Source organism: Grammomys surdaster, unplaced genomic scaffold (assembly GCF_004785775.1).
Source record: "Grammomys surdaster isolate TR1022 unplaced genomic scaffold, NIH_TR_1.0 258, whole genome shotgun sequence".
NCBI classification, from domain to species: domain Eukaryota; kingdom Metazoa; phylum Chordata; class Mammalia; order Rodentia; family Muridae; genus Grammomys; species Grammomys surdaster.
In genome coordinates, this window is record NW_021604699.1 from 2,557,445 (window position 1) to 2,584,084 (window position 26,640).

Consider the following 26,640-nt stretch of genomic DNA (forward strand, 5'->3'; position numbering starts at 1 on the left):
AGAGAAAAAGAGAGAGAGAGAGAGAGAGAGAGAGAGAGAGAGAGACAAAAATGAGGAGGAAGCCACCATAAGAAGAGATGGACCATGAGCACATGGCCAGGAGAAACAGCAAATATCAAGAGACATACGGCTGGGATGTGAATTAGAATAGCTACAAAATCTGCCCAATCTAGGTTTATAGCATGTAAGTAAAATATCTGGACTGTGTGTCTCTTATACAGGCTAGCAAGAATTTACAATTTCTTTTACAGACACTCATAACTGATAAAAGTGTCCACAGCTATCAGCTACAGAACCTGCTGTCTATATAAACGGACTTGGTATAATCCGGTTAACAGGCAATAGTAACCCCAGCCAGTGACACCCCGGTGACAATTCTCTTGCTACCCAGACTACTGCATGACAGGGACAGGGGTCAGGGGTCAAGTGGAAAAGCTATAGAGCGTGGCCATCAGGGCATGGAAGTGAAGAAGTGGTCTTTTGTTAAGTATTTTGAAATAACCAAGTTTCAAGGCTGAAGGATTAGTCCAAGCCTGAAGAACTGAATCAGACCAGCATGTGCAGACCCTAAGCTTTTATTAATCACATAATATGGGTAGGAGATGACACCAAGGGAGAGAAGAGTGTGACAGTTCTGGTTCACTGCCCACTTTGTAGACCATCCCTCTGGCAAGTATAGACAGAGACTTGCAAGGTACCCAGCCAATAAGGAAGCGATCTCAGACTTGGAGTGGTCCAGTATAATGACAATTTAGTGAGTTTGGTAATGCCCAGGCTGCTGACACTGTGCCTGCCCTGTTGATGGCACTAAATTGCTGCATAAATCAAGTTATGGACATTCTTGCCTTAGGAGATATATACAAGAAATATGTAATATATATTTTGAAGTAAAAACTATTTGTTCAACACTCAACCCTGAGTAGAATTTCTCCATCAAATCGTCAGGGCCCAGGAAATACTGAGGAAGAGGAGACAGAAAGAACATCCTTTGCAGAATGTTATGGCTTATGGTTCCATGTTTTAATGGGTGTGTGAACGAGTGGGTCTCTATTTCTTGTGCCTTCTCTTGGGCTCTTTTCCTTCTGTTTGTTTGCAGTTCTAATGTGTTGGGTTTTGCTTTGTTTTATTATATTTTTTTATATTTTATTTTGCATTGTTGTTATCCGTTAGAAGCCTGTTTGTTTTCTAGTGTGAAACAGAGAGGGGATGGGTCTGGATCAGAGGGAAGGCTGTGGGCAACTGGAAGGAGCAGAGAAAAAACAAAGTTGTAACCACAATGTATTGTGTGAGAGAAAAGTTTCTTTTCAATAAAAGGAGAACATTTTTGATTAATATCCCAATTGCTATATATGATAGGGCTATCTATTAGCCTCCTAAAAACATTGAAAAATGGGCTGAAGGGTTTTTTTATTATATATATATATTAATTTGTGGAGTACCTATTAAGTGCCTAGAACCCTTCTTAGTAGGACACTAGAGTGAAACCAAAACATGAATAAACTCTATAAGCAGTTGTGATTCCCACTAAAAGCCTAATTTTAAAACATATTTATTTATTTTTAGTTTTTATATATAAGGGTGTTTACCGTGTATGTGTCTGATGGCCTATGGGGCCAGAAGAAGGCATCAAATCCACTGAAACTGCAGTTATAAGTATTTGCTAGCTGCTGTGTGGGTGGCAGGAATCAACCATGTGTGCCTGGTCCTCTGAAAGAGCAGTCAGTTGCTCTTAACCACTGAGCCACCTCTCCAGTTCCTAAAGGCTACTTTTAATGCTAAATATCCTGGCTATTTTGTTGTCTTTGTTGCTCCTTTATTTTCCATAGTTTACAAACAACACACATCATTAAAAAGTAAAAGTAAGGGTGTGAACTGGTTTCGGGGTAATTGAGGAAGCATTTCCTGGTTTGAGGACAAGACAGACACACAGGTGAAGCGGGAAGCAGAAAGCTGTAGGGGGCGGGGGGAAGAGGTAGGAAGGACCAAAGAACAGTCTGTGACCAGATGGTGATCCTAGAGATTTAAATATAGCAGTTCCTTAAACAAGGCACATCTGCCTTCCAGAGCCTTCTCATGTTGGGACAACTTTGTGACCAACTTACAAGTTCCCGGGAATGAGCTACAATGTTTTATAGGACTGTTGGTTGTATTCCAGGCATCATCACCCAGCTGACCTAGCATCCGTCCATACTTGAACCGCATGCATTCATGAAATCTGTACCCTCCATACACTCAAGATGCTCACGTTATTCAAAAGACAGCACGCTCGCTCCAGGCTGCAGGCTTTCCACCCCTTTGCTGATAACTGCATGCCTGGCACTCACAGGTACACCTCTGTATGGGCTTTTCACTGAGCCCATAAGTGAGTCACATTCCAGTCTCCCAGTCCTACTGACGTAGTGATTAATGGGTGAGGACCCAGTCCATTATGGGTAATACCATCCTGAGCTGGTGGCTCTGCTTCTATAAGAAAGCAGGCTGAGCAAATCATACTGAGTACCCAGTAAGCAGCACCCCCTCCATGGCCTGTACATCAGCTCCTGCCTCCAGGTTCCTATCCTGCTTGAGTTCCTGTCCTGACTTCCTCTGAGGATGAACTGTGATTTGGAAGTGTAATCCAAATATACCTTTTCCTCAGTAACCTGCTGTTTGGTTGTGGTGTTTCATCGCAGCAATAGAAACACTAAGACCAGAAACACAGTATAGGCTTTAGTGTTTGCAGGCCATAGGTACAACTACTCCACCCTGCCACTATACTAACAAAAGAGACTGCAGACAAGGCATAATCACATGCCTAACTCTGTTCCAATAAGACTACAAAGGGAAATGGGAGGGCTCTGAGGCTCCTGGGATGGAACTTCTTGCTACCTGCTGTGACTTCTGTGACCTCCTTATGATTGTACAGAGTTAACAGTATAGAACAAGTACATTTTTAACCTCACCTCCATTATCGTGGTGCCTCGCTGTGATTTAGCTGGGCACGATTATCCTTAATGTGTACTTGGTGTTTATAGACCCTGAGAGACCTAGTCAAGGTCATCAGTCAAACACTCCCCCTTCCAATTAAGATACTCACCCAGAAAAATCTGTAGTGAGAATTCCATAGTGGAAGATGTATATGCGGCTGATGTGGCATATCGTAAGGTAGCCCATGGCTACGAAAAAGGAATACCTGAAACCCAAAACACAAGGGACCAGATTAATGTGCAAGACAGTAAGGTGCTTAATAAATGCTCTCTTTGTCCTCTCTCTCTCACCCTCTGCAAATGATTGCTCACAAAGTCTTGAGTGGTCCAGCCACATCCTTGTCTATCCCATCTCCCTCCCCTTCCTCCCACTCCACTGAGCCCTTCATCTTTTCTTACCCAGACTACAGCTTTAGCAGCAAAAAGATCTGTGCATCAAGTGTGTACAGTGTCCACGCAGAACAAAAGAGAGCATCAAATTCTCTGGAACTAGCATTACAGGCAGTTGTGAGCCACCATGTAAGTGCTGGGAATTGAACCTGGGTCCTCTGGAAAAGCAGCCAGTGCTCTTAACTGCTGAGCCGTCTCTCCAGTCCTAGCTATTTACTTCTGAGCATGGGCAGTTATCATCAGACTCTAGCTTCTTTGGCCTTCCAGTGTGGGCTCAGTACCCAAGGAGCTCCAAGCTTTAGTGCCAGATAATGACCACTGAGATATCAAAATTCCTGGACTAAGGAACTACAGGGTTCTGACTTTCTAACAGACAGTTATTGTAATACTCAGCTTCTATCATGTAAGCCAATCTAATAAAGCCCCTTTGTTACATGTTATGTCTGTCTGTCTCTCTGTGTCTCTTTCTGTCTTCCTGTCTGTCTCTCTGTGTCTCTTTCTGTCTTTCTGTGTCTGCCTCTCTGTCTGTCTCCCTGCTATCTCTCTCTTTCCTGTCCCACCGTGTGTGTGTGTGTGTGTGTGTGTGTGTGGGCATGTGTGTTTAAACAGGATCTCACCATATAACTTTGTAACTGTCACTGGCCTGGAACTCATTCTATGTAAACCAGATTGGCCTGGAACTCACAGAGACTCACTTGCTTCTGCCTCTGCCCTCCAAGTGCTGGGACTAAAGGCATACACCATCATGTCTGGGTATGTATGCATATTCTAATGGTCTTGTTTTTCTAGAGCATCCTCCCTATCACACCACACCTGTTCCCCAAGCCGAGCATAAGTCACTGCTTAGCTGCTTGAATTCTGCTAATATAGAACACTAATAAATTAAAATTATCCCCATGGATCTCTGCTTCCCAAACTCACTGAAATTTTGAACATCCCAACCCTCAGCCTGACACATGGATTGGGGGTAGGGAGGGTATCAGTGACTGTCATAGAAATGAATACGTTTACCATTTTAAATGTCTCAGGAACCCAACAGATAGAGACATAAATCCAAAAGCTTTAACTTCTAACATATGTCATAAACCAGGGAAGATGAATATTCTGACATTAAATTGTACTGAAATTCACATGTTCACATTAAAATAACTCATGAATTCTAGGTCAACCTAGGGAGTAGTAAAGAAAGGAGTATATCCAGATAGTGAGCACAAAGAGTTCTATAAAGCATTACACAACATTAGGTTCTCTTTCATCCTAGTTACGGAGGACAATGTTCCAGCTGAAAGGCAGTGGTTGGGCATTTGCCAACTGTGCACAAAGACCTGAGCCTGCTACTCTGCATCACCAGAAAGAAGAAAGGCAAACAGTAAGAGTCGAATAGCCTTAACCAAAAAATTCAAGATCCAAAATGTTCTCAAATGAAAAATATTCTGCAATAAAAGAAAGAATAAAAAAGAATGAGTGTCACTTTGGTCCTCAAAAACGTTCAGATTGCAAAATATTCCCAACCTTAAGGTTTCAAACTCTGAGAGTCAAACCATTGAGCTCTATGCTCATTGTCCAAAACCTTAAAGCCTTCAAAACTGGAAACACTTCTTTCCAAAATACATTAGATAGAGAATAGTCCACCTAGTCCATACCAAAAGGCTTCCCTTACCTCAGATCCCTCCTAAATCCCTTCTAAGCAGGAAGACAGTCAACAAAGACAATGCCCCAGGGCAAAAGCAGCTATAGCAGGAAGAGAGGAAGGAAGCCCTCATTGCCCCTGGCTTCCATTCTAGAGAGTTCATGGGCACAAGACAGAAGTACAAAGCAGATTCATCAGGCAATAGACTCTTCAAGAACCAAGTCAACTGTAGTCACACCTGTTTCTTCCCTGGCTTACAGGGTAAACAGATTCAATGCAGTGGTCTTGTAATTAAAGCACAGCTGTCAAAAACAGAGATCAGGATTGAATCCTAACAAACCAGGGCAGGGCCACTCTTACCCTGGACCTGAATCCTCTGTGGTGCAGAAAAGACATACTGTGAACACAAATAATAAGAGAGCAAACCCCAGCACTCATAAAAGTAATCTATGGTATGAGAAACGGGCAGGGTGGCTATTTTTGGAAAGAAGAGTGTGACAATAGATTGGGACAGGACAGTTGGTAGTGTTCTCATGTTGACCTGGCTGGGTGTCTTCTATTTATATATATATAAAAGAATTATCAACCTTCACTCCTTTACATAAGCATTCATTTCCTCAATTCAAACAACAAAAGAAAATCTATATCCTACACACTTGTTTTAGACGGACTGTGTTAGCAATGAAATCAAGCATCAACTGATACATTAATCACTATGTACTAAGAATAATGCAACACACTAAAAAAGGCTTAGCCTAGGATGTAGCACAAAGCAAAAGCTCCAGAATCAGTTAACTGTATCACCAGTACCCAAGATCTGCATTCTGGAAGATACGAACAAGATCTGCTTAAGCTGCTCCCAGAAGAGCAAGTTGACACCTGTGTTTCTAGCCTAATACTGTAACTTGGAATGAAAACAGAGGTTTACCCTGAGAACTCTCTCAAAACATCCTGGGTAACAGCTAGGCCAGAAATGGGTTCATTGCAGACAGCAGCCAACACTACCTCTCTGTATCTCTTCTCAACCACAAAATAGAACTCTCACCACTAGACAAGAAAAGAAGAACAATTCAGTTCATAAACTCATAAACTCATAGTCCTCAGAATTCTCATTCAAGGGACCTGGAAAGATGGCTCAGTGTGTGAGATGCTTACTGTGCAAGCATAAGAACCTGAGTTCAAACCCTAGCACCCATGTAAAAAGTTGGTCATGGCTGTTCTTGACTATAACCCTAGCAGTTGCAGGCAGAGACAGACAGATCCTGAAACCTGCTGGAAGGAGAGCCTAGACAAAAAAATAGTGAGAGATAGTATCTCAAGGCAATAAGATATCTAGAGGAAGATATCTGATATTCTGCTCTGGTCCATGCATGCATGAACACTTGTGCATGTACCACACACATACACCTACACATGCTTACACACAGAGAGGGGGGAGGGGAAGGGGATGGTAGAGGGGGGGGGAGGGGGGGAGGGAGAGGAGGAGGGGGAGGGGGAGAGGGCGGGCGCGAGGGAGGGGGGGAGAGAGAGAGAGAGAGAGAGAGAGAGAGAGAGAGAGAGAGAGAGAGAGAGAGTTATCCATAACCATACAGAAATAATCACTAACCATTTTTAATTAAAAAGAAAAAAGGGAACCGTCATTCACTCTTTTACTAACTCCACCCCTCGTGGGAGTAAGGGAAAGCTAATCCACAGGGAGGCTCCCCTATCTACCCTGATCTCACCCTAACCCCAACCTCTTGTTCCCTCCCTGCAACAACTCAGAGGAAACAACTTTGGGACACATTTTAGAGCTACATGGAGTTCTTCCTTTGGGAACTGGACCACTCCCTACTTCTGCAAACTGGCAATCATTCAAGAAAACAGAAAGAGGAAGAACGGGTTTGGGCATCTCTCATTTCACTCTCCTGCAGAGTGTTCTGCTACCACAACACTGCTGTGGTGAAAGTCGCTGTCTGTGAACCGCTCAGCTCCACCTGGGGTAGAACAGCCCATTCCCAGACTCTGGAATGGAATATGGAAATGTAGGCCTGCCATGGAACAAGGGCTCAGATAAGGTTTTGACCCTTTCAAAACCAGAGCACAGCCCACCAGTGTCATGTAAGTATGAGAAAAGGCTGACAGATTATCATGGGTAGGTAATTGGCAAAGTACCACCCCTAAGCAAGAAGCCCTCTGCAGTTGATGACTGGTGGGAGACGCTGGTATATCAACCACATGCTTAGGGTGGCAGGCTGTGTGCTCAGGAATACCAGTAATAGCTAACACAAAACAGAATCCATGTGGTCTCCTGTTCATTTGGTTTTTGTTTTGTTTTGTTCCTGCTTTGTTTGACTGTTTAAGAGAAAGAATGTGAAGTCAGGATGTGGGAGCAGAGATCTGGGAGGAGCTGGGAAAAGGGAACAATATGACCAAAGTATGCTGCACCAAAATGTTTAGAAATTAAAAAAGAATAAAAGAAAAAACAATGTGACATTGGGAAAAGGTAAAAGAAAAATATGTCCTATAAAATGTAATATTATCATTAGTCATTTAAAAGCATGTCTAAGAAAAGAGGCAATCATTCACACATGCACGCACACACACACACACAGACACCACAACATGACTCTTTTTAAGGCTCTTATAAGTATTATACATATTGTGTAAAGAAATTATCAAATTCTTCCTTTTCAAATTAGAAAAATGGACTTCCTAACGTTCCTCCAGAAAGAACGATACTGTCTTTTCAAGGAGAGGAACTGAGGAGAGGGAGATTAGAACTCACATTACCACAGCTCATTTAGATACAGAGTTGGGAGACTATGAAGTTTAAAAGTCTATTTAAAAATTAAAAGACTTTCCTCCAAAACCAAAGTTTTTCATAACTACAAAATTATATCGAAAAGTTACATTTCAGTGTTTTTAACAGGTGTAGTGTTGGCCTCACTAATCAAGGGGCTTTTCAAAGAAGCCATGAACAAGGAAACAGTAACTGCAAGCATCCATCCCTCCCTCCCTCTCTCTCTCTCTCTCTTTCTCTCTCCCTCACCCCCCTCTCTTTCTCTCTCTCTCTCTTTCCATAGCCCTGCCTGTCTTAACTCATAATGTAAACCAGGCTGGTCTCAAACTCACAGAAATCCGCCTGCTTCTGCCTCCCCAGTGCCGGGATTAAAGGCCTATGCCAATGCACATAGCCTGAAAGTATCTTTTCAAAGCACCCAGGCCATCTCCTCCATAGATAGTTACTGAGCCTTCACTCTTGCCTGTGCCAGGAATCTTTCTAAACACTGAAAATACATTGTAAGCAAAAGATAAAAGTCATTATGTTTACAAAATACGCTAGAGGCTGATGTGTTGGCTCAGCAACTAAGATTTCTTGCTGCTCTGATGAAGACCCAGGTGTGATTCCCAGAATCTACATCGTGGTGCTTGTAACCTCCTGTAATCCTGGTTCCAGGGAATCCAGTGCCCTCCTCAGGCACCCATGTACATGTGGGATACATAAACTCATCCATGCACATACACAATATAAATAAAAAGAAATCCTTAATGAGTTACTCCATTTTTAATTGTGTGTACATGTGAATGCAGGCACCTATGGAGGCCAGAAGGGGAAACTGGATTCTCTGAAACTGGAATTACAGGCAGGTGTGAGCACCACACATGGATAATAGGAACTGAACTTGGGTGAAGCTTCTCTCCATCCCCCCAAATACATTTTTGTAATAAAAGAAAAAAGCAAACAAACAAATGTAATATTCTAGGGTCCTCAAGAGGCAAAATCAACACTGAGATTTCAGACAGACCACAGGAAAGACAGACACACTGTAAAAAAAAAACACACACTACCAGTCTATCTGCTGATCATGTGATCCTACAGAATTCAAGGAAGAATTAAACTACTTCTGTGCCTTAAAAGCAAACATCACAGCATAACTTCATTCTTTCTTGTTAAATAGTTTTCTTATATGTTATATATTTCCATATTCAAAGAATACAATTAATGGATTGATATATGCAAACACTCAGAAAATGGTACCCAAATCTGAGACGGGACTTTGCCTCACATCTCCCCTGCACACTTCTTTTCCTGACCTTTCCTCCATCGTTCAGCATCACTCCACACCAAGTAACTCCTGATTCTCTTACCATCATAGATTACCTTGTATTTTCTAAAACACAGCAGGGTGGCTTCCTTCATTCAACACATTCATTTTAAGATGCAAGCATGTCATTCTGTACCTCCCCTGTATACTCCTTTCTACAGCTGTATCGTACTCCAGTGTGGTGACTATCTCAGATGGACCTACTTTGAAGCTGCTTGATAAACAGATAAACCTTCTTCCGACTAAATCCCACTTTGTATCTTTTTTACATAAAGATTTTTATCTTTTTCCCACATCCTTTTCTCTGAAAATTCCTACCTTCCCCATTCTCTTACACCCTGGAGGCTCACAGACACATCACTTATGGGGAACAAGCAAAATACATTTCCCCCAGAAGACCCCAAAATTCTGCCAGTATGCTGCCCAATCCCAGGATCTCACCTGTGAATGTTGGATACACTTGCAGTGACCATGACCCCATAACACATCAACACCAGCACAAAGAGATGTACAGCATACCTTTAAGATATATAAAAACAAAGGGAAGGAAAGATGCTAAAAAAAAAAAATATTGACATACCTACTGGATACCCGACTCCCACCCACCCATTCCAAAAAGCAAGCAATTAACTCACAAGAGAATATAAGTCAAATTATCGTTCTATGGAATCAGAACACTGTATCTCAAAAAGACACCAGGAAACCTGAACACCGTTTACAGCTATAGCCCTGGGAATGTCTGGAATCAGTGAGTGGGGATGTTTACAGCTGTTTTACATCCATATAAAATTGAACGCCCACAGAGAATTCTTTTGGGTGGATTTCATGTTTTTAAGTCTGAAAGCTATTTTTCTAAGTTTCAAAGTATCAGTACCAAAATCCCACTCCTGTTATAGCAGGGATTTTTTACACAGTGGCTGATTCAAAATATGTATCTTCTCCCAGTGGTTTGTGGCATTACTCTGGTACCTTCGCCAAGTTCACAATTTCCTTGAAGAGTTACTTCTTAGAAATGTTAGTGTCTAAAGAATGTACCCTAAGAAGTGTCACTGCCTAGGTATTTGCAATCTTCTGGTGTTAGCAGGTGTCTACACTAAGTTAAATCTCACATCTGTTAAAGAATGACTCATAGCCCTAATACCTGCACTGAAACCTTTGGACTAACACCAAGTCTCTAATAGGAAGACAAGAAACACACCATCTGCAAACATTAGGGAGGGTCTTCTGTTATGAAGAATTAAACCTTATAGCATTCCATCTATATGACTCAAGGAGGTGTGTAGAGATCTGATCTTAAGAATTAAAAAAAAAAAGCAGACTTTCAACACTTAGCCTCACTGCTGGTCCCAGTCCTTAACATGAGTGAAGGCTCCCACAATATCCCCATCAGGTAACAGTAATGTTTCTACATCATTCACAGTCTCCTCAATCTTTTCAATACATGAGGCATTTTACAATGTCATAGATTTCTTACCAAGAATAACATCACAAAACATCCAAACAATAAACATTAGAATTTATGAGGCTTATACTTACCAACCAAAACAAAAGACAACAAAATAGATGCCCAAAATGGTGGCCAAGGTGTGCCGGACCTCAGGGCTGGCTTTGCCAGGGCGTAAGTAGAGTCTGAACCAGAAAGCAGCGGACAAGGCGAAGAGCTGGCAAGCCACAAAGTTAACCTGTGGAGACAGAGAATGCTATGTGTGAATCTACTTTTGGTTTTTCAGGTATCTATACAAGGTGCATCTGAAAGTTTCGCTTTTTCCCCTGAAACAGGCTGAGAGTCTGTTTGGAGGAGGGATGAGCAACAGAAGAAGAATGCAGCCTTCACATGGTATAAAAAGGCCAGGCTGGAGCAGAGGCTGGGAGGTTAACAACCCTCATTGCTCAGTTCCCGACACACACAGGTTGAGAGACGGAAGCTCAGCATCACCAGAGACTCCATTTCCAGGGCATCTGGTATTCTTCTAGCCTCCTTGAGTACCAGTCATGCAGGCGAAACACTCATAAACAAATAAGTAAATTTGAAATGAAATGAAATGAAATGAAATGGTTAACCCAGGAGTCCCTTCTCCAGCCCCTCCAACCCTTCAAATGCTCTCCTTCCCACAGCAGGACATGTCTGAGGTAACATTAGGTTCTCCATCTTCCTAATGCTGCCACTGTTTAATACAGCTCCTCATGTTGTGGTGACCCAAAACCATGAAACTATCTCATTGATACTTCGTAACCGTAATCTTGCTACTGTTATGAATCACAATATAAATATCTGATATGTGGGCAACCCCCATGGAAGTTGAGAACCACTGGTCTAAGGAAAGGAAGTTTGGTTGTCTTTGGGTTTCCATCCCCCCGCCCCAGGCACTTCTGTAAGAAGAAGAGTACATTATCTGCTATGCCCTTGTTCTGTGGTGTAAATGTAAAGCACCCCCTACAGGCTGATGTGTTGGAACATCAGATTCCACAGCTGCCGGTGCTAGTTTTTGAAGGTTGTTGTATCTTTAGGAGGAGGAGCTCACTGGAGGAAGTACATCTGGAGGGTGGTAAGCCCCACTTCTTATCTGCCCTCTGCTTCCTTAGTATGGATATAATATGACCTTTCTTCCCACCATGTCTTCTTTCCCATGGTGCACTGGATTCCCCCACACCATGAGCCAATTTCCTCCCTAAGTTGCCAAGCATTTGGTCACAACAAGAATAGTTAACTACTATGCTTTTTTTTTTTTCTGAAAACTTAAAAATACAATGTTTTTCCAAGGTGATCATCAAGTGTTTTCTTATTTCAAATCAGCACCATGTCTTCAAGTTCAAAATGTGACATTGGACATCCATGAGAGACACAACACACATTAAACCTCCAGGGACAATCATGGCCAACTATAACAGACAGCACACTCCCTCTGACACAAGTCTCAGTGATCTACCTCGGAGGAGTATTTTTTGTAAGGGGTGTAGCCATGGCTTAGCAGTAGGGCAGTCATCTTGTGTGTGTGAGGTCCTAGACTTGATCCCCAGCATTGACAAGGAGGGAAATGAAAGTAAGGCAGAAAGGAAGAAGAGGAACAAGAGGAAGACAAACCAAAGACAGAAGAAGAGACGGAGGATTTTACCTAAAACATTAAAAGCTGGGTACAGTGGCCACACCTATAACCTCAGCACTAAGGGGTCAAAGCAAGAAGATCAGGAGTTCAAGGTCATCATCCCTGGTTGGATATATGAGATCAAGGACAGCCCAGGCTCTCTATGCAAGCCAAGGGGGAAAAAAAGAGAGGGAAGGAAACAGAAAAAAAAAACATAAAAAACAATTCCTTAAAACCCATGGGGAAAATCAGCTGCTTTTTGAAAAAGAACTAACATGTATTTTTGCAGTTTAAACTTAAGGAAGGCAAATACAGATTCCAAACATGTTGAGTGCTTTGACCATTATCAAAAGCTGGAAAAGCAATGTAAGCTCTTCAAAGTATTAAGGATGAAAATCAGTACCAAGTCACTTTTAGAAAGCAAAGAGTTAAAAAAAAAAGATTTAAGTCATGAATAAAAACCACAGGATTTTATCAGCACTCTCCCAAGCCTCAAAGGGGAGCATCTGTTACTGATATCCATTAGCTGTGTACTAAGGGAGGAGCAGGAGGGGGACAGGGAGGAGACTAGGGAGGGGAAGAGGGTGGGGGAGAGGGAGGGAGGGGGAGGGGGAGAGGGAGGGGGATGAAGGAGGGGGAGAGGGAGGGGGAGAGAAAGGAGGGGCATCAGCTCTACTTGAGTTCACTTTGTTTTCTCCAGAAAAAGCAACAATAGTTTAGACTCCTTACACAAAATGGAACTTTGAGAAAGTTTCTGTTCTGGCTTTGATGATGACTGTATTGTTTCCTCTCTGTTTAAAAGATTATATCTCACCAGACACTCAAACACACCTGTTCCCAGTAGAGGCCACCTTTACTTAGGACCTTAAAAGACCCAAAAGGACTTAAAAGTCTACTATGTAAGCTTTGACCCTCTTTTGATCTAAGCTAAATGAACAACCAACAACTGACACACAATAGTGAGAATTTGGAGTGGGAGAGCACTCTTGTAACTCCAGCAGAGGGGTGCTGAGGCAGGAGGATTGCTAGTTCAAGGCCAGCCACAGGGTACATAATAAGATCCTGTCTAAACAAATGAAAAGGTGTATGTGTGTGTGTGTGTGTGTGTGTGTGTGTGTGTGTGTGTGTGTGTGTGTGTGAGAGAGAGAGAGAGAGAGAGAGAGAGAGAGAGAGATTGATTCTCTTCTCTCAGCCCAGCAACCAGCCTACAGTAGGGCATATTTATACAGGAAAGTGCCCACAGAGAAATTTGTTCCATTCCTTCTGTTTGACCAGGAAACGTGAAGCATTTGTAGATGAGAAACGATTCAGGGAATGGAGCAGTATTCTTTGGAGAACAGCCCTTGGGACAGTAGCAACAGCACTTCCTGGAATCCAGTTAAAAATGTGCCTTCTCTGGTACCCCAGATCTACTGAGTCAGGGCACTTCATGGGTGGGATCCAGTAGCATGTGTTTGTGTGCCCCTTTACCTCATCATAATCCACTTTGAAACACTGGTATGGATGAGAAAGAAAGCTTTCAGTGGGCTAAATAATCAGTGACACAAGCTAGCCAGGTGTAATGGTGTACATATATAATTCCAGTACTTGGGAGGCAGAGGCAGGATTAGCACAACCTTGAAGCCAGCCTAAGTTGTGCAATATGTTTTAGAACCAGCCAAGCTGAATAGAAAGACTCTATATCAAAACCAAACCAAGAAAAAACAAAACAAAAAGAATGCAGCCTAAAAGTGACTGTATTGTCTGAACTAACAAAGGCTCCTGACTTGCCCAAACTTCATTGAGGTTCCTGCATCTTCGAGATGCATCTCCAGTTGGAGCAAGAACCACACTCCGTCCTTTCTGCCTGTCACCCTTAGTATTTGATCAGCCCCCTCTTTCACTAAAGTCATCTTTGGACTAAAGAAGCTAACGTACATGACCACTTGAAGCAGTGCGTGCAATCTCTGTTAGTCTACACTACCAAAACTGACATGAGCATGAGCTGAGGACAGGATGATTTCACCAACTACTGTGGGCTGTTTCAAACTGACCTCCCAGCTTCTTCCTGGCGGCCCTGTACCCAGTCTCTTTCCCACCCAACATTCACATGGTAGCCCAAGCTCCTTCTGCACAAAGAGGCAACACAGCCCTGAATCCAGTCAGCCTCTGGGTTTTTAGCTCCTAAGATGAGTTTTACAAATCTACAGCAGAGACAAACCTAAAAGTCAAGGCAGTTCCAAGAAGGGGACTGGAAAGGAGAAAGGGGTTTTTTTGTTTTTGTTGTTGTTGTTGTTGTTTTCTTTTGTTATATTTTTTAAATTTTCATTCAAAAAACTTGTCTTTTTGAAAAGGATTCAATATATGCCAAATCCCCACAAAGATTAAACTCCACCCCTTAGAGGAAGCACAGATAAAGACAATGTGCCAGCATGCATTGTGATATCCTTTATTAAACCCTTCACAGTTATCGGGAACACTATCAGGATATTTCCTTTTCCAGTGCTGTGGCCCACAGAGGCATCCCGGGCGGGGGCTGCAGTTTCATTCTTGAGTTCTAACGACAGTGTCCTCACAATTGCTGTGTTGTGTGGACCCGACTGTACAAAGACAGTGTGGAGGCCAGCTGTTTGGTTGATCTGATTCCCAAACACAAGCTAGGCTGGCATGAGTCAGATCCAGCACAAGCTCAGTCTCTACGGCCTTTGCAAGATTTCGGGGTCACTGGGAGGAAATCAAACACACCCCCAAAGTGTGTGTGTTTTTATTCCAGTCTAGGGTGTGCTGTGCTGCGATTTTCAAATGTGGCTCATAAATAACCCCCACACACACACTACTCTCACACTCGGCTAGAAAGCTGTCATTTGGGGATTTCTGTCTCATGGTCTTCATGGCTTCCAACTAAAAATAAACTGTGTCAGGACCTAAAAATATTGTCTTCCTCCTAATCGAAGAGAGTCAAACACGCTATTTTTAAGAGATAGCAAATATCAACAGTCCAAAACCATTTCCCCTCCTCCAGTGGTGTGCCAAGGAGGGGCAGGTGAGAGGGCAGACTAGCTTTCCTCAGCAGCACAGCTTAATATGCACCAAGACAAAACCAAGGTAACTGAAGGGGCCCTGGCTCAAAGGAAAGTCACCTTCCCACCAACAGTGCTCTCGTGCCTTGCACAGCATCCCCGCCTCCCAAAGGGGAAGAAAGCAGAAGGGAACTCAAACTGTGATTCCCTTCTGTTCCACAGAACAAAAAGTGTCTGTCCCACAGCCTTTAGCTACTTTCCACTTTCAAAGAGATCCTTATTCTCAGCGCCTTGGAATGTCAGCAAGACATGGTTTTAAATCTCTAAGAGCCCATTTTTCTCCACTGACTGTGGATAAGCAAATGTTATTAAAGATGGATAATCAATGTGCATAATTTTACAACCCAGCAAACTTTCAGTAGATATCTCCTCTCATCCTGAACATGAATGTCTTTTATCGAGTGCTTGTGACAGGTGGAGGACAATGATTTTGACTACCGACTGAGGAGGATTCTGACAGCTTTGTGCACTAGCCTGCTTCCCTAGACACAGGGAGACGATTAGGAAGAACACTGCGAAGTCCAATGGCTAAGGTCGCAGCAAAGTCCACGGAGGTCACACGCCACTCATCCTCTCAGTTCCTAGCATTCTCTGCCAAGCATACCACTCAAGAAACTTTGCTGGCTGCCTATAGGAGCTTCTGATGCTGTCATAACCAAGTACCACAAACCAGTTAAACAACAGAGATGGATCATCTCGATTCTGGAAGTTGGAAGGCTGAGACCAGGTTGTGAGCGAGACTAGCTCCTCTGGGGCCTCTCTCCTTAGCTTTACTATCTGGCTCTGTGTCCTCACAGAATCTTCTCGCTGTGTATCAGTGTCTTAATTTCCCACATAAGGACAGCATCTCTATTAGATTCCATATGGTCTATTCTCATCACCACCTCTTTAAAGACCATCTCCAAACATGATCACATTCTCAGACACGGAGCAGTTACGACTTCAGCGTGTGAATCTAACCTGTAACACTGTCCAATAAAAACCCTCTTCTCAAACCCATGAGTTATGTTAACATCACTGTTCTTACCCCAGAAGGCAGAAAGCAGGCAGAGCCCAAAGCCAAGGCTTCAGGGGATGCTATGGGTCTCATCATAACCAGCTATCTAGAGGTTACAACAAAAATAACCACCGATGGGGCCACCTAGCTGCTGGCCCTGCTTGGATGCTACTATCCCTGTCGAAAACTTGATAGTTCATTCTAGGTTTGTACACATTGAAAAGGTTCACTGTCCTTTGGCCTCTGTTTCAAACACAGAAGCTCACAAACAGTGACAAAAATCACTTTTTAAAGATGCATGAATTCGGGTATGTGTACAAGTACTGGTACCCACCTAGTGTCTTCCTCTGTCACGCCCACCTAATCTTTTCAGACAGAGTCTCTCACTGAACCTGGAACTCACCAATTTGCCTGAGCTGGCTAGCCAGCAATCCCAGGGATTTACCTATCTCAGCCCCCATCACTGAGACCATAGGTGGGTACGACTCATGCATCTTAAATGGCTTCTTGAAGACCGAATCCAGCTCTGCATGTTGACGTAGCAAGCAATCTACCTACTGAGACATATCCCCATCCTGGCAATCAGCATTTACTGGAGCATGTTACATGTCAGGGGCTCAACAACTGTCAGTCATCATTCAAAGTAACTCATATCTATCATCTAATCATTTCAAAGACTGTCAATCACTGCCAAGGAAACGAAAATACCAATTCCTTAAAACTCTCAGCTGTATAGTAGCACTCTGGGTTAAACTGAAGCTCCTAGTCACCTGGCAAGACACCAGTGCTGTCCACGGAGAATTTGAAGCAATACTACCAGGGCTAAAAGTCCTTGCCAATGACTTTTTTGAGTGAAACTCTCCAAGTCTCCAGAGTTTGTATTCTCACATACCAAGTCTCCTCCAGCAGTTCTGAGTAAGATGAGATTAACCCTCTTAATTACCAGAGAAACAATCCACACATACTTGGTTATAGTTTAAATCTCACAGGAAGACTTCTGGCTTGCTGTGTCCGTCCTGAAAATATTGTGTAGCATTGTATTAGTTACAACTCAGAATGAAAAACCTTCAAAAACTGATAGAGTGGGTGAAAATGGTCATCATGTCTCTTTATCCAGGACAAGGATAACCTATTCAGAAGACCTGTTTATATCCCTTGGCTTAGTAGACAGAGAAGAATAAATAGAATTCAGGACTATGGAAGATAAAAACCCTGTCTTCAAGCACACTCTCATCCACCCCCTCTGAAAACAAAATTCCCTGCCTCTGTTATCCAGTATAAAGAGCCAATAATAATGATGGTGTGGCTAGCATTTCTGGTACCAGGCGCATGGCCAGATCTTGGCTACATCTTCTTTTCTGTCTAAATAAGTCATCTTCACAACTCTGAGGATATTTGAAGTCTGTGGTAGACAAAGAAATTAAGTCACAAAAGGGTTAAGAAATTTATCAAAAGTCAGTATCAATACTGGATTTGAATCCAGGGAGTCTAAGGCTGAGAGTGTGGCTCACTGGATACAGTGTCTGCACAGAGCCCTGGGTTTGACGCTATCCTCGGATACATAGCAAGTTTGAGGCCAGCCTGAGTTACAGAAAAGCCTTGTCTTAAAGAAAAGTGACTCAGGGAGTCTGGCTCCTGAGCCCACCAATGAGCACACTGAACTCAACATTCTCTATTGTGATACCTCATTTTCCAGATGAAGAAACTTGAGCCTAATAAGCATTCTGGGTGACAGGACTGCTGAGCCTCAGAGCTGGGACTAGAAACCAGCATCTTATGTGAAGTCAGTTTCCTGTGACTATAATATGTGGGTCTATGGCTCGAGCGCGGGTGTGGGTTCTGTTGGGCTGAGTTGTGGGTCCCGTGTGTCTACCGCCCCAGGCTCACGGGGGATGGGGGGGGGAAGAAGTGTGGGAATTTGACTGAGCTCACTCCACGCAGTGTGCTGGGCAGACGCCGGGCTAAGGGAAGCCACTGAGTTCCACTCGGGACATGGGGAGATCCCAGTCTAAGGTGCCGTGGGGGTGGAGTTCTTGGGTTGGTGGTCTCCAGGCCAAGGCGGCTAGCTGGAGACTGGCTGGTCTTGACCAGGTACCCAGCTGCTTCTCACAGCCCACTGCCCCACAATAATACATAGCTGAGAGAAAACATTTAAAAAGAAGAAAGGCTCACATGTTCAGTACATGGTCAGTGAGCTCTACTGCTTTATCATCATGGCAGGGGCATGTAGTACAAGGTCTGCTCACCTCATGAGGTCCAGGATACAGTCAGAAAGGGGCAGGAGTCTCAACATCTCCTCCTAGGGCATGCCCCAGCGACTTAACTTCCTCCAATTAGGCCTCACACCTTAATACATGGACATTTGGGAGACATTTCAGGCCCAAATACGGCTACCTGACTCACACCCAGCAAGACTTCCTGGGGCTGTCCACAGCCTTGGATACAGAGTCTGTACAACTTAACTGTAAACTTAACTGATCAACAGACCGCCCTAAGATAAGGCTCTCAGTTGATCACTAGAATTAAAGGAATGTTAGAAAAAAGAAAATTTTTAATTAAATTATTTTTAAAATTTCTCCAGGAACAAAATTGAAAACAACTGCTATTTGGGCTCATGTAGGAATATGGTCTTATCAAAGAACTCTGAGCTGCTAGAGGAAGTAAGAGCTGCTGATGAGGCCTGGAAAACAATGTAGAACTTGTGGATGGTGTTATTAGCTTCAATGTATCTAGATCAATGACATATAGAAAAATAGCCCTACCACTAGCAGGGGTGTGTGTGCATGTGTGTGTGTGTGTGTGCACACGCACAGTGCATATAGATAATACACATTTGTATAATGTCTACATGGCTAATATAAGGCATTAACATTATGTATATATTAATATGTACATGTATACATATACATTGCATAAACATGTATATTTATGAGTGGTATATATTTTTTTGAAACCTGACATTTTCCATGTGACTCAGTTCTACCCAGCTGAGGTTGTAATCAACTTCTCTCAATCTTATTGAAAAATAAAATATAACATCTTGCAAAGAATTGCCACCATGTTCTCGGTTATATGAGAAAATAGCATCTATCCACAGGGTTGTAATGAGCATTCAGAGGAATGTGCTAGCACTTTCTAAGCTATAAAATACCACATGAATTAGCTAAGCTACAAACTGTAAAGTTAGCTGGGCAGTGTTGGCACACAGCTTTAATCCCAGCACTTGGGAGACAGAGGCAGGTGGATCTTTGGCAGTTTGAGGTCAGCCTGGTCTACATTGTGAGTTCCAGGACAGCCAGAGCTACATAGAGAAACCTTGTCTTGAAAAAAATAAAAACCAAACCAAACAAAAACAAAAACTTTAAAGCGAACTGCCTAACAAGACCACCCTGAGATAAAGACTCTCAATTGACCTCTAGAATCAAAGGAGTTTTATTTATTTATTTATTTATTTATTTATTTATTTATTTGGTTTTTTGAGACAGGGTTTCTCTATATAGCCGGGGCTGTCTTGGAACTCACTCTGTAGACCAGGCTGGCCTCAAACTCAGAAATCTGCCTGCCTCTGCCTCCCAAGTGCTGGGATTAAAGGCGTGCACCACCACTGCCAGGCTAAAAGAATTTTTTTTTCCCTAAAATCGGTGGCATTTATTTGGAGAAAATTCAGCTCCCGGAGCTGGACAGTTAGATACTCCAACCCACCAATTGCTCCAATTCCTTCCACTATAGCAGCTTGGCCAAATCGTTCAGTTGGCAGTGGGGTCAATCCCAAGGTTACATTTGGCATCAGAGCAGAAGGTCCTGGAGGAGCTGGAGTACCAGGTGGCACAGGAGCAGGGGGCACCCCTATCGTTTATGCCCATAGCACCTCCCATAGACATTTGGCCCATCCGTATCTCTTGTTCTCTCACATCAGGGAAGGTTCCCTTGAATCCTTCCTGCTGTCATCGCATCTTGTCACCGCATCTCACTGCGCCTGCGCCTGCATTCCTCTTCCTGCCTGAGTTCTAACTGCTTTGGTTTCTGAAACCTCTTGGTTATGCAGCTCTTCCATTCTCCGAAGGTCTTCTGCCTCATTAGCATAGCCTGCCTCCATCTCCATTTCCAGCTTCTGACAAGCTTCCTTGATGTTCTGGTCCACTTGATCCTGTGTTGCTTCTCCATCTCAATGAGTGCCTTCCCACGCATGGCATAGTCATACTCAAAGGACCTAGGTTGTGCAAATCTGGGTGGCTGTTCTCGCTCCTTGTGAAACTGTTGGATTTTTATAACCAGCTTCTCTGGAAGTCCCTCTTCATCATCTAACTGGTTCATAGGCTCCACAGTCACAGGCCGAGGAAATATGGTTAGCAAGAAAGACCCTTCACTACATCTGTCCAGAGCTTTCTGAACAGCTGGCTTCCCTGAGAACTCACTCCACCTAGCGAATCACTGAAAAGCCTTCTTCCAGCAGTCTGTAAGGGATGCACTACGACAGGCAAAGCGTACTCGTGGCTGCTTTCCGCAGAGTGGCATACTGTCCAGCTCCACTTCAGCAATTTCTGCTAGGGTTCGCGTTTCCAAGCAAATAAAGCCAAAGGCTTTATCCTTATGAATGAAAACTTCACCTGCTTTTCCATATTTCTCAAAAAGTTTCCTCATTTCCTCCTCAGTGATGACAGGGGGAGGATTGATTGCCCACAAAGAGACTGGCTACATTGGGTAAAGGTCTTCTCTCCTGGTTTCCTAAAATTCTTCTGGTCAATAGTCAAGCCTTCATTCTGGCTGCTGGCAGGCTGTCCATTTGGAGGTATTGGTAGGGATGGCGGCAGCGGCAGCCAAAACAAGATTTATATTTAGGCCAGAGCTGGCTCATCAGGTAAATGCACCTACCACCAAGCCTGGTGATCTGACTTCAATTCCCAGGCCCTATGTGGTAGATAGTGAGAACCACTTCCAGCAAGTTGTCTTTTGACCTCTAAACCCATACAAAACACCATGTGCACGCACACACACACACATGCACACACACACACAACCAACTGGTCCATATGGAGTGTATAAGGCCATTCAGACAAGTTAAATTACTGCCCTGCTTCCCAGGACTGAATGAAAATTCTGTGGGATGCCATGCATCCTTCTTCCAGGCATCGAATAAAACCACATTGAAATGAAGTCCATCATAAGAAGCCATCTGAATTTTCACTGATTTCATTTTATTATAAAATTAATAAATGCTCACTTTAAATAAAGTGACAGGAATCTATTTTCAATAGGTGTACAAAATTAAATAAAGAGATGTTTCCTTCTTGATCAGAGAACATTCCTTAATAAGTTTTCTGTATTTAATTTCAATATAAAACGGTGGTTTCTATCCGCAGGCATTGGTTTCTCCTTTGGCTTTATACAGTCGTGGTGAAATGACAACCCTGTGATGTGGTTTTCCACTCAACTATGAGGGCGGGCATCTTTCTCAGTGTGTTGATTAGTTCTGTCAACTTGATTGCATTAGTAAACGCCTAAGGCATTAGCCAAGCACTCTTCTGGGTATGCCTGCGAGGGTGTTTCCAAAGAACACTGACTGAGAGGGAAAGGCCTATCCTGAGTGTATGGCACCATGCCACACACTGGGATCCAGACTGAATAGAAAGAGAAAACGGAAGCCAGGTGGCGACTGGGTTCTCCTGTCTCTGCTTCCTGATCCACCATGATGTAATCAGTCTTCCACCAAAATCAGGTTCCACGGCCATGGCTTCCCCTCCAGAATAAACTGTATCTCCTGCACTGTGAGCCTGAGTAAGCTTCCCTTCCTCAAGTAACTACTCTATAGTACCGCAGCAGGGAGAAAAGCAACCATCACACCAAATTCACTCATCACCAGTTAACCTTTTTTTTTTTAAGGCTACTGAGTAAGCCACAGTATGAGGTGGTTGAAGGTGAATGAACATTCCTCGCTCCTTAGATTTTTACAGATAGCCTGTCATTTCTAGTTCATTTCCTGAGGAGGTATATCAGTCAGCTTTGGGTTGCTGTGACAAAATAATTGGGGTAAACCAGGTATTTTTGATTTGTGTGACAAGATATTTTGGGGGTAAACCAAGCCACAAAGGCTTTTGTGGCTCTCAGTTACAGAGGTTTCCATCCATGGCCGCTTGGTCCCATAGCGGTGGTCTTGTTGCTGGGCAGAACACCACGGTGGAATACGCATGATGAAGGAGCTTTGGTCACCTAATGAATGCTGGGAAGCAAAGTGAGAGAGAGAGGAAGGGCCAAGGTCTCCATTTGACCTTCAATGCTACACCCCCCCCCCCAACCCTTTAACTAGTCCCCAGTCTTGCAGAAGGTTCTACCCAACAGTGCCAATGGCTACAACCAATTCCTCAACACCATAGCCTTTGGAGGATGTTTAAGATCCAAACCATAACAAGGAGGATGCATTCTACTTCCTGTCCAACCTGAGGAGTCACCAGAGAAGGGAGAGAGAATGACTTAACAAAAGTTAAAGGGAAGCACTGAACATACTCAGTTCGGGGCCCAAGAGGTTCCTTCATCAAGAACCATCCTTGTCTATACAAACCATTCCCAAACCTGTGCTCCCTGCACATTATCCCACACAGGAGTCTTCCTGCTCAGCAGCACCAATATGTAGGAACAAGAAGTCAGCTCCATTCATAAGTAAAGACATATGGCAAGGCCTGATGTGCAGAGGCAAAAGAGTCATGTGTTCGAGGCAAGCCTGAACTACACAGTGAATACAAGGCTAGCCTGAGGCACTTGGAAAAATATCAATTTGCAAATAAAAAGTGAAGAAAGAGGCGGGGCTGGATACAGAGTTCAAAGATGGGAGTGCTAGCACAGCATGTACGAGGCCCTGGGATTGACCTTCAATCCTCCACCAGTAATAGTCATTAATAAATGATACATAGACAGTAAACCTTTGTGATCTAAGAATTCCATCATTATTAAAGCCATATTTCAATCACTGGTAGTAGTCGCTTGGATCTTATTTCCAAATTGGTCCTATATCTAGGAGAAAAAGCGAGCATACTATGTATGAAGTGTCCAGGATGATATGCGCCTGGCAGCATTCTCACAACGATTCTACAGTTTCTCATTTGCTTATGGCTTCTGTTGTTACGAGCTGCGCCATACAGAACACTTTCCTACATATAATTACTCACTGGTGAATTCATGGCTGTAAGATAAAGTTCTAGCTCCACCCAATGACATAGTAATTCAAAATTCAAAGTCCTATTACTTCTGTTTTCCAAACATGAAACCAGTTTCAACTGCTACTAGTGAGACTTCTTCTCCCCCTGCCACGCCCCTTCTCCCCTGCCACGCCCCTCCTGGGGTTGTCATTGGACAAAGGAATCTGCCCAGGAGTTTTCAATCAGGTGGCGAGAAACTTAGGGGCACTACTTCCAATATCCTGATTAGTAATTGAGCCCATTTCCCTGCCTGACTGGCCTTCAGCAAGGGAGTTCCATGGTCACTAGACTAATGAGCATCCTCAAGCATTCGCTGAAGAGAGGGAGCATCACCCAGATGAGATGAACACAGTTCCTCTATGTGCAGAAACTAGGAGACAGTAAACAATGGCACAAGAGTAAAAGTAACTTTGTGAAACAGAAGCCACCTTGTCCCCTGGTATAACCTCAGCTAAATCATGCAGCCTGTGTCTCTATCAGGTGAGACTAGGGCTGGCAAGATGGTTCAGCAGATAAAGATGCTTGCTGCCAACCCTAATGACCTGAGTTCAATCCCCTGGACCCACACATACAAATACATATACACAGATAAACAAATAAGTGTACGCACATACACAAAAGTGGGGTTAGTGTAGCTGCTCTCCCAGAATTGAGTTAATACATGTCAGGTAATGTACCTAGCACCCACCACAGCATTAAGTGTGCAGCACACTCTAGATGTTAAAACCAGCCTCTTTTATGCACCTTTGAACTTTTTTTGACACAGAACAGGAGAGACACTCAGAGGCACTACTTAGAGGCCATCAGTTTCTCTAAACAACCTTAGTAGAAATCATGTATAAGATGAAGAGAACTCCCCCATGTCACAACTCCTACCTACCTAGCAAATAACAAACTCCTACACAGTTTAGGAACCAGCATGACTGTGTGTAAAATAGCAATCGGATGGCCCGACAGCTTTCCCAAATGACAATCCAGTTCAAAATTGTGCTGTAAAGAGACAACTTTCACAACTCAATTCCCAATCTCCTCTTTTAAACCCTTAAATGTTTATATTCACATTTGAAATGCCAAAATTAATTTTAAAAATGAGTCCAACCAGTATCAATGTGATAAGGTAGTGCTTTATAAAAAACAGTACCCACACCCCCCCCTCTCCACACACGCAGAGAGTGTTCCACTGTTTCCTTTCACTAACTAGGCAGTCAGTATAACTATCATCAGTGTTTTCCCACTGGGTAAATTGAAGGTTAAATAAGGTAAAGAAAAAAAAAACAAAACAAAAAAGACAAGCTCCCAAGTGGCTCCTTTGTCCCATAACCTATGTGTCTCCTAAACAAACAAGAATAACTACGGACAATCTTTTTCCTGGTGGCCTTAAGATAAATGTTATTACTCCAAAGTAAGTTTCTCTAGAGTCATACCTATCAATGATAATTATTATCATAACTATAATTATTATTATTGTTTCTGTTTAAGATCTTACCATGAGTGAGACCTTTGGGGACACAGGTAAAAACAGAGGGAGGGCTGCTGGCTTATGCAATATCCCAGGGGGCAAAACCAATTATCTCAGAATATGTTGTGAAATTCTCAAAAGTCCCAAAACAAAATTAATTTTAATTTATCTTAATTTGAAACTAAAATACATTGCCATTTAGTTTTGATAAAACAAAGCTCTCGTGGGGCCAGGAGGAATACAGCACAAATGTCACATCTCCAAAAGTGGACGGACCCAAAGGCTCAGTGGCCATTGTGGAATGAAGGAGGCTGGCTGTCAGAAGAGGCTGCTGTGATTGTATTCCCTGGGACCTAGGCTATTCTAAGCTCTCATTACACCATCTCTCTCCAAAATATTTGTGTACAATAAAAAGGAAATCAACATGTACCAAGAGGCAAAACAACTGCCTGTCCTTAAGAATCACCCCTTCCTTAGGTACAAAGACACAATTACCAGCTATAGATTAAGTTCATTTTCAATAGTGGGCAAGATTTTCTTTAGGGTGCATTAATTTTCCAACTCTGTATATGAGTCACAGGAAAAATGAAATTATTTGTAGTTTTGTTTGTTTTTTTGTGACAGGATCTAGGTAACCGCTCAGACTGGACTAGAACTTCCAATCTTCCTGTCTCAGCCTACCAAATGCCAGGGCTACAGGCATGGGCCACCACACTCAGTGTGGATTTCCATTTTTAAAATCAGACTTCATTGTTGGCTCCCAACTTTCATTCACAAACTACAGAACATTCAGACCACAGGGCACACAGACCAGAGAGCACACAGGTACTCTGACATAGGCCTAGATTCTCCTACTTGGCCAAAGCCAGTGAGCAAAATGGCCTCTTAGCATCACTTGCCCCGCAGGGCTCTGCTCTTTCTCTTGACATGGGAGCCATGCTCTCCTGCCCCTCTTCTTTTGCCCTTCTGGTCACTGCTATCTCCAATCCTTTGAGGATGCTGCCTCCCAGGGACCATGCCTGGCTTTTCTTCTGCCATGTTATAAAGTCGAGGTCACCAATCACTTCTACACCACCCAAACCCAGTTGTTATTGTCAAGTTCTCTTCTCGGCCCAGATGTCTCTCCTGAATTCCCAAGCATAGACCCTCCTGTCCTTCTGCCTACTGCCAATCTGCCTATAACAGCTCATAATTTACCTTTTGTTTATTCAACTCTACTATTTCTCTAAGGCAGTGCTTCTCAACCTTCCTACGCTGCAACCCTTTACTACAGTTCTCATGCTGTGGTGACACCTCGACCATAAAATTATTTTTGATGGTACTTCATAACTGTAATTTTGCTACCATTATGAATTGCAATGTAAATATTTTTGGAGACAGAAGTTTGCCAAAGGGGTTTTGACCCACAGGTTGAGAACCACTGCTGTGAGGAAAACACCATTTACCGAACCAGCCTTACTCTGTCTTATACCCACCTAAAAAGATTCGATCTGCTCACACTGCATGCTGTGCCTCCTCCGCCCATCTTAAATGCACTCACTTCCCTCCCTATACCTATTGTCCTGCTGTCCAACCTTTATATCGTAACGGTAACTTACAATAGTTCCAGTAACCGTCTAACAGACCTCCAACCCTGGCTTTGTCCATTTCTCCTCCTTAGTCCTGATCTCAGTTTTGAGTCACTTCCTGCTAGAAGCTTTCACTCATCGAGTTCCAAGATAACAGACATGCTGCTGCTGCTGCTGCTGCTGCTGCTGCTGCTGCTGCTGCTGCTGCTG

At 43.3% G+C, this 26,640-nt stretch overlaps 1 protein-coding gene and 1 pseudogene across 1 annotated transcript in view; both read right to left on the reverse strand.

The window, feature by feature from the left end:
- The window catches only part of Mboat1 (membrane bound O-acyltransferase domain containing 1), a 103,266-nt gene that overhangs the window by 37,877 nt on the left and 38,749 nt on the right, over positions 1 to 26,640 (reverse strand). The window contains exons 2-4 of the mRNA XM_028775687.1: positions 10,611 to 10,756; positions 9,516 to 9,593; positions 3,077 to 3,172 (exon numbers count right to left, since the gene is read on the reverse strand). Of these exons, the coding sequence (XP_028631520.1) occupies positions 3,077 to 3,172; positions 9,516 to 9,593; positions 10,611 to 10,756 (320 nt within the window). The remainder of the gene's footprint in view (positions 1 to 3,076; positions 3,173 to 9,515; positions 9,594 to 10,610; positions 10,757 to 26,640) is intronic.
- LOC114627777 lies at positions 19,846 to 26,634 on the reverse strand (annotated as a pseudogene).